This window comes from Scheffersomyces xylosifermentans (assembly GCF_036884685.1).
Source record: "Scheffersomyces xylosifermentans strain CBS 12540 chromosome Unknown RJT20scaffold_3, whole genome shotgun sequence".
Lineage (NCBI taxonomy): Eukaryota > Fungi > Ascomycota > Pichiomycetes > Serinales > Debaryomycetaceae > Scheffersomyces > Scheffersomyces xylosifermentans.
In genome coordinates, this window is record NW_027042941.1 from 479701 (window position 1) to 490212 (window position 10512).

Genomic DNA, 10512 nt, shown 5'->3' on the forward strand with positions numbered 1-10512 from the left:
TCCCATGCAATGGGGGCTAAACACACAGCCAAAGGACTCGATTCCAACGAGGGGGAACGTGAATGGAGAATAAGAATCTGATCTACACGGGCTTTCACCCCTCCTATTGCCAATTTTACCCATAAGTCAAGCAATTATAACGTCTTAGCCCAGTACTTGCACTCACTCATCATATATAACCATACAACAGCTTTTCGCTCGAATGGTAGCGTATGATGTCATCTTACGTTGGTAAAGACTTTAGCCCTGGCCAGCACTGCCATAGATGGAACCCAGACAACGTAAAGAGCAGGACTCATATGCCATGGTATAGGACTTCTGGAATGCAATGGAGATTAGTCCCAACGGCCATTGACTCCCGGCCCAAATAGCGTAATTACCAGAAAAGGGTAAGAATTAAATCCCAATTAGCCCAATAGCTAACTTAGCTAACTTAATCCACATGTATCACACAAGTCTGAAGTTCCTTTCGATAATTCCTATGTAGTGAATACCAAAATACTTTTTAAACTGATCACTCCTAAGAAACCTGCGGTGCCATGAGATTGTGCTTTCTGTTCATTTTTCTTGCTCTAGAGCAATTGGATACAAATATTCGTTAATATTACCAAAAAGCACCGTTCGTTGGGGGATCATTGACTACAAGAGGAAGAAGAAGAGAGTCCATTATCTTCTGACATTTGGTCGTACAGTAAAACCCCCTAATTGAATGGTTATTTGTCTATTGTTTCTTGTCCCATATATGTATAATGCACAATGAACAATCCTATTTAAACTTTGGGCAGTTAAAAGAAAACTCCATTAACAGTGTAAGTTTGAACTGCCTGATTAACCGTCTGAATATTTCTGAGTGTCTGAGTGTTGTGTCTGTCTGTTTGTCTGTTTGTCTGTTTGTCTATTTGTCTGTTCTCAGCCGCGAACCTCGTTCCTGGTTGGTTCTGGTGTTCTCAATCGTCACTTACCCCCGACAGTTACTGATAGTTAATGATACCACCATGATACTACTGACATTAACTTGTCCCCGGTCTTAGGTACTGTTCGTTCCCTTGATCCTTGTTCCCTAAGCCCATTGCTATATACACCGGACAATAACTTGCACCCATTGAGCCTTCTTCTGCAGCCATAGTTCGATCAACTTTTGTGAATTCCCTTTCCAGTAGCAACTCTACTGTCGTTAACTCTGCAAAAACTGTGAGCACTGTTCTGAACCGTCACACTCTCACGTTCTCACCGGGATTTTTCTGTTGATTGTATATATTACATATCTATAGGTTGGTTAGTTGTGAATTAGACTAAATTTTCGAGATAGTGGACTTTTTTCTTATTAGCCGTTCGTCAACCCAGATTTCAGTAGATTTTTTTAGTTTCGGGCTCTTCTTTCACACTCGCCAAAGGACTCATCCCTAGGTTCTACGTCGTCTTTCAGGTTGTAATTGAAATCCTCACACCAGGCGAACAGCCGTGCCTTCGTGATTTCCATAGCCCCATCGTCAACCAAAAGGAGAATCAGCCCCATTAATCAAGTCTCAGTCTGCTCCAGAATTCATTACGCCAGCCGATACATGCTCCCACCTATTAACGTAGCCACCGCATCAACTACGAAAGAAACTCCACTTCCATCTCCTAATATCCCCCAATCATCCAAAGGAAACTATACCGCCAGCCTCCATTCGACCTCCTTGGAACCTGCTTCTGTCTCGTCCATTGCATCTCTGATACCCACGGTGTCACCAACTAACCTCAACCTTCCACTAACCGAACTAACTCAGGACCTAGCCCAAATTTCACCCAAGACTAACGATGACCCCATACTGCAAATGCCCGCTTCCCCAGCGTTAACGATCCAGATCAATGCTCCCACAGTTGATAACACCCCCAGATCAACTTTGATAGTCCATAGTCCTGAGCCCTCGTCTGCAATGGATGCTGCTAATAACGAGTCTAGCGTTCCAGCAGTGATACAGATAATTCCTGAATCGTCGAATGCTGCTCCTACGATAATACCCCTTACAGAAGAACAGAAAATCTTGCTTAAAGAACAACGACTTAATGAAATAAAGACACAATGCTCCACGCTTATCAGTGAATTGGATAGCGACCTGGACCCAGAGGCAGTAGTCAGGAGGCATATCAGTCAGTTGACTAAATATCACGAATTGAAGGATATAGCTTTGGGCCTAGTTACAATGATAGCAGACCAGAGACATGTTAGAACCACAGAGCTATTGAAAGAGATGAAAGTGGACTACAACGAAGAATAAGAGTTTTTACAAGCTGTTCTACTCCTTCCTGGTCAAAGCGCTAAGAAAGTATTAATTTCTAGTGATGCAAAAAGGAGAGATGATGCCTTCCAACTTCAACTACACCAATTGGCCGATGATGGGCCTACCAGAGCTTCCCGCCCTACGATATATAAACAACTTTATGCTTATTGATTGCATTTCTAGCACTCACGGCCGCTAACTACCAGGAGCTATCGTGGAAGCTTTTTATCAATGTTCCATTACTATGCCCTGCCGTGCCTGTACTACTATCTTAATCACATTCGTTGGGATTGTCTCGAACCAGAAGTTCCTTTCTAGCTGCCACATAATAAGAAGCTAGTACATAATATTGAAATATTCTTAAATACTACCTTTATTTTCTATCCATCCACTTCTATTTTTTACCCTTTAAATGATACCCAGAATGCCGCAAAATAGAAATCGTGGTTATTCTCTTTATACTCTTTATCTAGACTACCTAATTAGGAATATACCAGAGAATTCCCTTCCCATACTGTACTTCACAACTGCATTCTTACTGTAGGGAGCTCATCTCAAGCATGATGGTACATCCAGTCGACATACAGTACGAGAGTTCGGCGTAAATGCGTGCAGCCGATCCAGTTCCGTTTTCTACTGATAAATGGGCGGAACCACACCATCAGTAGCCTCCTCGCCGTGGCGACAGTAGCATTCTGGACGGAAGGAGGAGTAAAACAGGGCTTTTACAAGCAAAGTACAATTCGCGGTTGCCGCCCTAACCCGGGGGACATTTTGTAAGGGACCGGCTTGCCAATAACTCTGAGCTTAAGTAGCCAAGCATCTTTGGGTTCTGTGGGCTGACAAGCAGGGTGTACGGTGTGAAATTTACGGGGCGAGAAATGCCTGCAACATCGGCTTCCACAAAATATAGATAAAAAAAAAAATTACTTGCCGGAGCAGCAGCAGCAGGTGTCACTGATACCACCAAAAATATAGGTACTGTGACAGTAATTGTGGAAAGTTGATCACCTCAGAGATCAAAAGAAAGCCCCAAATGAACCGCCAAAAGAAACTTGTCTCCGATGTGTAATCTACGATGCCCCAAGCAACTGTCATATCCGTATTTTCTCCTATTTCCCGAGAAGGCCACTCCCCTATCGTTGAGCGCTGCCATCTCGCCGATGATCTCTAACCATTACAATGTAGGCGCCCCTCTCTTTCTGTGCTCTCCTCACTGGTCATCTCGTACCCCATACCAGACCTAACCCACAAACAGCATTAACACAAGCACACTAACAAGCATTGACGCTAAACACACAAACAAGGAGTAACACATAAACTAGGCAGTAAAACACCCACCCACATACACACACACACACTCTCTCTCTCTCTCCTCCTGTACTAACCCTCACTAACCCTCACTCACAACCCTCACTATCTCTCACCATCTCTCACCCTCACTCTCACTATCTCTCCCAAACCCTCACCATCTCTCACTAACTCCTTCCACATCCCTCACCGCAGGAACAAAACTCTAACGCACGTGAAACAAAAGAAAACCTAAAGCATAGAACACTCCAGAACTAAATAATATTTATTACCCACACTCTGGGCTCTACACAGGATCGAAATTAGGGGAAAAAATGCCTGAAAAAAATTGAGACCAGACTCAGGTAATGTAAAAGTTAGAAAGATGTTGGAATGGAAGAACAACAGGTTGTAGTAACCCAGTAAATTCATCCAATACAAAGCATCAAAACGGTATCATCGTGCCTTAACCAAGTATAGGTCACCACGAACCGACTTTTACCGACTTTCTGCTCCAAAGCAGGCCCCTAATCATCACCTCATTTATTACCGTTACACATACACTGATTCTCCAGGCCTCGATCCGCTTCCTTCTCGTCACGCACAGAGCCCCTACAACCCACGAGAAGGTTCGAACAAACTAAACAGCCAAGATGCGCCAGATCCACTTGGTGCTATGTCTCTGCTTGACATTCATATCGCTAATATGGGCGACTCCCCGACTAGAGAAAGTAACTACCAAATACATCGCCCCAGACATCGCTGATGAAAACCAACAACCTTACGATTACCAGGATGGAAATGTGCCTCCTCCAGTAACCACAGAGCTTCCGGGAGCTAGCAGAAGAAGCGACTCGTCGATAGGCCCGCTTGATGAGCGGTCTTTAAAGGATTGCAAATTAATAGACTTGCTTATAGTGAGTGATATAGATGGAAATTTGCATGGTGTGGCAAGAAACAGCGGGGAACTACTCTGGTCCTTGCCCATCGACGAACCATTGGTAAGAATCCAGTCGAATACCTCGTCAGATAACCCCCAATCTAATATACTCTGGTTTGTCGAACCTTACCAAGACGGATCATTATATTACTTCACTCCGAAATTCGGGTTGAATAAATTACCAACTAGCATAAAGGACTTAGTCATGGAGTCCCCTTTCTCCTTGAGTGGAGATGACAAAATCTATACTGGTACAAGACGTACGTCCTTGTACTCCATAAATATTCACACCGGAGAAATCATTAACTCGTTCGGAAGCGAGGACAAATGTCCCGTCCCAAACACTCATTACAAAATCGATGCCCACTTATACGGCGACCAAGACACCATTATGGTTGGTAAAACAACATTCGAATTGTCCATTCACACAAAATTGAACAAAAACGTTGTATGGAACGTCACTTATTCACAATGGGGACCCAATAAAATTGACAATGACCTTATCATGCAAAATTCCCAGAGTTTAGACAAACTCTATTTCACACCTTACCACGATAAGTCGTTGATGGCAATTAACAAGGATATAAGCACCTTGAAATGGGTCACCGATCTTCCTTCTTCAGCCGTGAATGTCTTTGACGTCTTTAATAACATGAAAGACTCCGGATATGTGCTTTTACCCCACCCCATTCAAGTGCTTAATGAAGCTCTGCTCCAAACTCATGAACAAACAGACAGAAATGAATTTGTATTCATAGATAAAACCGCAAATGGCAAGGAATGGTATGCCATGAGTTTCAATAATTACCCTACCATGTTGGTAAGTGCTCCTCTCTCAAAGTATCAGTCTAAATTAAACCTCATGAATCATATGAGTATTGACACCGAATATTTAAAGAACTTCCGTTTATTGACAACTGATGCCGCTGAGGTGGAGGACTTGATTAGAGGAATACACAGAGTATTCGATCTTACTAGTGATACCCAATATCAACCGGTTTCGAGATTTGATATAACAAGAAACGAAGATATAAAGCGTATTGACGGTGGAGAATCTGCTCCGGTAGAAGTAACCGAAGAAGAAAAGCAAGAGGAGATCGTACCAAATATCATAAATGGAATTAAGTTCACAAACGGAGCCGCTGGTGCTGGGGATTTAGCCTTATTGGATTCTCCTTATGAGGATGCTGTGTCTACGTCAACTTATGAAGCATATCAGCCTTACAGCAACCCGAACACCAATCCATCGACTCTGAACAACATATCAACTTCTTCAATTGCGAAACGTATAATTGAAGACTTGGTTGTTCTATTAATACTTTTCATTCTATTAATGACGTTCGGTAAATCCAGCAAATTCGTGCAAACTTACCTAAGCCAAGGTAAGATAGGCGGCGAGGATCAAGAGCTGTTCCTTAATGAAGTCATAGCTGAAAAGAGTGTAGAATCCGTTGAGGATGCCACTCGGATTGCCGATGCCAGTGAGAAAATAAAGAATGAAGATGTTGTTACAAAGAATTTTGAAGTTTCGAATTCAGATTCAGTATATGAAGATGGAAAAGAGCCCGAAAAGCTAAAGAAAAAGGTTGAATTCGTATCGCCTATTGGATCCCAGGATTCGGATAATTCACCTGCTGATACGACGTCGAACGACAAAATTGAAGAACTTGATGATGTCGAAGACGACGGAGACAACAATGAAGAAGTAACCACGAAGAAGAAACGTAAGAGAGGAAGCAGAGGTGGGAAAAGAGGAGGAAGAAGAATAAATAAATCCAAAGACGATACTAGCAGCCCAGAAGAAGGTGATTTAAATAACAATGAAGTTTCGCCGGAAGAAGAGATTATATCCACTAAGAGCTTAATTAAGTCAACACCTCTTCCAATGAAGATTCCAATTAAGAAGTTGCAAATTGAAAATAATTTAGTGATCTCAGACAAAATCTTAGGTTACGGATCTCATGGAACTATTGTTTATCAAGGTACCTTTGAGAATCGCCCTGTCGCAGTTAAGCGGATGTTATTGGACTTTTTTGATGTCGCCAACCATGAAGTTCGTTTGCTACAAGAGAGTGACGACCACCCTAATGTTATAAGATATTTCTGTTCTCAATCAAGCGAATCCGAAAAATTCTTATACATTGCATTGGAGTTGTGCTTGTGTTCCTTGGAGGACATAATTGAGAAGCCAAAGAAATCTCCTAAATTAAACATTCCCAAGATCAATGACGTTTTGCATCAATTGGTAAGCGGTCTCCATTACTTACATTCCTTAAAAATTGTTCATCGTGATTTGAAGCCACAAAATATTTTAGTGGCTGATATAAGAAAAAATAGCACAGCAAAACAACCATCTCAGATAAATCCAAGCGAAAACAATGTTCGTTTGTTAATTTCAGATTTTGGGTTATGTAAGAAATTGGATTCAGATCAATCTTCGTTCAGAGCAACCACTCAACATGCAGCTCTGGGAACTTCAGGTTGGCGTGCCCCAGAGTTGCTTTTGCATCATGATTTATTGGAGATTTCTCCAGACACAATTTCTTCAGTGGGGTCTAATTCACGTCATTCAATAAACGATTCGACGATGCTGACTACTTCATCTCCCACAGCTGCAACTGGAAAGAGGTTAACTAAAGCAATAGATATTTTCTCTTTGGGATGTGTATTCTATTACATCTTGACTGGAGGTAATCATCCCTTTGGAGATAGATATATGCGTGAGGGTAATATCATTAAAGGAGAATATGATATATCCTTGTTATTGCAAAGATGCCCTAATGACAAGTATGAAGCTACGGATCTTATTGCTAGTATGATCCATGCCAGTCCAAGCCAAAGGCCAAGTACATCGAAAATTTTAAATCATCCCTTGTTCTGGTCAACAAGTAAGCGTTTGGAATTCCTTTTAAAGGTCAGCGATCGGTTTGAGATAGAAAGGAGAGACCCCCCAAGCGACTTACTCTTGGAATTGGAGGCTTGCGGAGATGCTGTTCATCAAGGAAATTGGCACAAAAAATTCGACAGCGAATTTATGGATAATCTAGGCAAGTATAGAAAATATCAACCTGAAAAGTTGATGGACTTGTTAAGAGCGTTGCGTAACAAATACCATCACTTCAATGATATGCCAGATACCTTGCAATCCCAAATGAGTCCGTTACCTAGCGGATTCTACAAATATTTTAACGACAAATTTCCGAACTTGCTCATGGAAGTTTATTTCTTAGTTGAGAAGAACTTATCCGAAGAGCATGTCTTCAGAGACTATTACTAGACTTCTTCAGAGTCTACATTAACGATGCATATGAAATGTTCTTCATTCACTTTTATTATTCACTTGTGATAATGATTCTATTGCAAGAGCCGTGTTTCACTAATATTCATTTCCTCAACTCAGAAGTTTCATTGTTCATAACTGGGTACCGCTGCTATGAACACACTTCTGGGAATACATATATACAAATAAAAGCATTCTATATGAATGTTTATTTCAGTTCTGATCTTTTAATTTTCATTATTACTTATTAGTCATATTATACATTTACATTTCGATCAAGTTGTAGAAACTCTATGTTATTAAGACTATAAAATGGTTTATTTCTTAGATGTCTTCTTAGTATTTGGCTTTGTAATCTTTCCCAATTTCGTTTTCGTCCCTATAGACTTCTTATTACTCGTCCTTGCTAGGTCTGGAGTTTGCGTAGATTGCTTGGGAACGGTTTCGGTTTCACTGTCAGAACCTTCTGTTCTATCATCGAATTTCGTATGCTTTCCTTGGAAGTTGGATGCACTGATAGCTGGTGATGTCATGTTATCGGTAGCTGCTGCTCCACCCCCGTTTATTTTCGTACCCAATGTCTTCTGTAAGAATTCCTTAGCCTTCTCGTTGGCTCTTTTTTCCAATTCTTCCTTGCTGACTTGGGTGGATTCCAAATCCTTGAATCTCTTCATGTACGCTCTTATCCTTGCCAATTCCTGGGATATTGGATGTTTATCGGTGTCGACTCCGAGGACTTTTAAGTATGAATATATCACTGATATCAAGGTGTATGCTGCATTGTTGTATAAGCGTATTCTGTCCTTAGGACTGTTTGAGTGCTCTGCTGCTAGTTCCAATAGTGATTTCTTCAAAAATGGCTCGAGAGCAGCCTCCAAGCCGTCCACACTATTATCAACTGCCTTGACGAAGAGTCTTACGTTTTCTATGTTTTCCATTTTGATGTTATTTTAGATTTTGCTAGCAATTTAGGTTCCTTTTCGAATTTTATGGTAAATCTTTATGGTGTTTGTTGAAAATTTAGATGTCTTTCTTATTGTTAGACCAGCTAGTACTTTGTTCAAGTTTTTATTGATTTCTTTCCTTTTTAAAGTCTTTTGCCTGAAGTCTAGATTATGTGTCGTTGAGCTTCCTTATCTTAAAGAATTATATTCCTGACAATATATATATATATATATATATATAATATTGATTTATATATATTGAATTTAAAATAAACCGTATCAATATACACAGTATTGTTCCCCCCAAATATTCTATCTCAACGTTTCAAAACTTAATATTCAATATTAAATCACAATATTAACTTTGCAAAACTATTAAATAACAGTGTTTCACTTACCTAACCAAATATACAACTATAGAACTATACAACTATACAACTATCTACAATAATTTATTAGTCTCTCGCCATCTCTTTATTCTCTCGCTAATTAAATTCTTTTCACCGTTCGCAGTGCGAATATTTTTGCGATGCTCATTGAAATTTAGCGAGAGATGCTTTTCATGGGACAGTAGATGTTTGTTAAGAAGTGTTGAGGAAGCAAAAATATCATTAAGGTACTTGACGGTGAGAATTCAAAAACTAGTACATCTAAAGTAGTAAAAACAGTAAAACCCGAAGTGTAACAATGTCAGGAGGTAGAAAGAATAGAGATATCTTGACCGGTGGTAAGAAATATGCACAGAAACAGGCTAAAAAGCACAGAGTCGAGGAAGTGGTGTTCGATAAAGAGTCCAGAGAGGAGTACTTGACAGGATTCCACAAAAGAAAGGTGCAAAGACAGAAAAAGGCCCAGGAATACATCAAGGAGCAGGAGAGATTGGCCAGAATCGAGGAGAGGAGACAGATGAGAGAAGAGCGTAAAAAAGATATGGAGAACCAATTGAAAGATTTCAATGAAACAGTGAAGAAAATTACCACTTTTGATGTAAGTGACGATGAAGATGAAAAATGGACTGGGTTTGACGAAAATGAACAAGACAGCGATGATTCTAGTAATGAAGAACCTGGATCCAAATCAGCAAACAAACCAGAAAACCGCATGAAGGGCATTTTGCATCACACAGAAATCTACAAGTTAGATGAAACTACACAATTGTTGCCTGAAAGCAATGCCATAATAGACGAAGAAACTACAGTAGAAGTTGAATCATTGGATAACCCTGCCACTTTGAGTGCCCAAGAAGCCAGCTTGGAGGCCATTGCCCGTGCCAACAACGTCCGTCTTGAAGATTCAGAAAAGGTTCTTGAAAGCTCCCTCAGAAGGGCCAAATCCCATGCCATGCAAGTTGGAATCACGAAACCGTCATTCAAGGACAGAGTCAAACAGAAAAAGAAGAAGTTCAGGTACTTGTCCAAAGCTGAAAGAAGAGAGAACACAAGAAAGGAGAGAAGTAAAGGTAATAAGTTCAAGAAGGAAAAGAAAGAGAAGGGCAAGCCAACAAAAGGTTCTTAGTTCCCACCTTAAACTTTGACTCATCCATGCATATTTTAGAAAGTTTGTATAATGAATAACGTTGTATATCCTATTCCAAACACCCAGTTACTGTAATTACACAACTATTCATCCATCCATAGGAACATACCCTTTCATAGGAACATGCCCTTCCATTACCATCATAGACAATATCCGGGTAACGAATTTTTCACTCTTCACTAAATTTCTCTCGCTAAAAACGACGAGTATAAAAAGAGAAAAAATTTGTTCTTTCGTAGTTGTTATATTTCTTAGTTC

The 10512-nt window shown here is 40.4% G+C and overlaps 4 protein-coding genes across 4 annotated transcripts; 3 read left to right on the plus strand and 1 right to left on the minus strand. All coding sequences in view use genetic code 12, as the record gives it.

Annotated features, from left to right (window-relative positions):
- Window positions 1-1562: 1562 nt before the first annotated feature.
- Window positions 1563-2261, plus strand: RJT20DRAFT_134072 (uncharacterized protein; the record flags this gene model as incomplete). The annotated part of the gene is made up of 1 exon (XM_064918271.1): window positions 1563-2261. The coding sequence occupies one exon, from the start codon at window positions 1563-1565 to the stop codon at window positions 2259-2261; it is 699 nt and encodes a 232-aa protein (XP_064774836.1).
- A 1653-nt stretch (window positions 2262-3914) lies between these two features.
- Window positions 3915-8051, plus strand: IRE1 (bifunctional endoribonuclease/protein kinase). The gene has a single exon (XM_064916837.1). The coding sequence runs from the start codon at window positions 4208-4210 to the stop codon at window positions 7769-7771; it is 3564 nt and encodes a 1187-aa protein (XP_064774837.1). The 5' UTR covers window positions 3915-4207; the 3' UTR covers window positions 7772-8051.
- A 40-nt stretch (window positions 8052-8091) lies between these two features.
- Window positions 8092-8712, minus strand: RJT20DRAFT_134074 (uncharacterized protein; the record flags this gene model as incomplete). Its single annotated transcript, XM_064918272.1, has 1 exon — window positions 8092-8712. One exon carries the CDS (start codon window positions 8710-8712, stop codon window positions 8092-8094), a length of 621 nt encoding a protein of 206 aa, XP_064774838.1.
- Window positions 8713-9189: 477 nt separating this feature from the next.
- Window positions 9190-10287, plus strand: RJT20DRAFT_34260 (uncharacterized protein). Its single transcript, XM_064919751.1, has one exon. The coding sequence runs from the start codon at window positions 9406-9408 to the stop codon at window positions 10231-10233; it is 828 nt and encodes a 275-aa protein (XP_064774839.1). The 5' UTR covers window positions 9190-9405; the 3' UTR covers window positions 10234-10287.
- The last annotated feature ends 225 nt before the right edge of the window (window positions 10288-10512 follow it).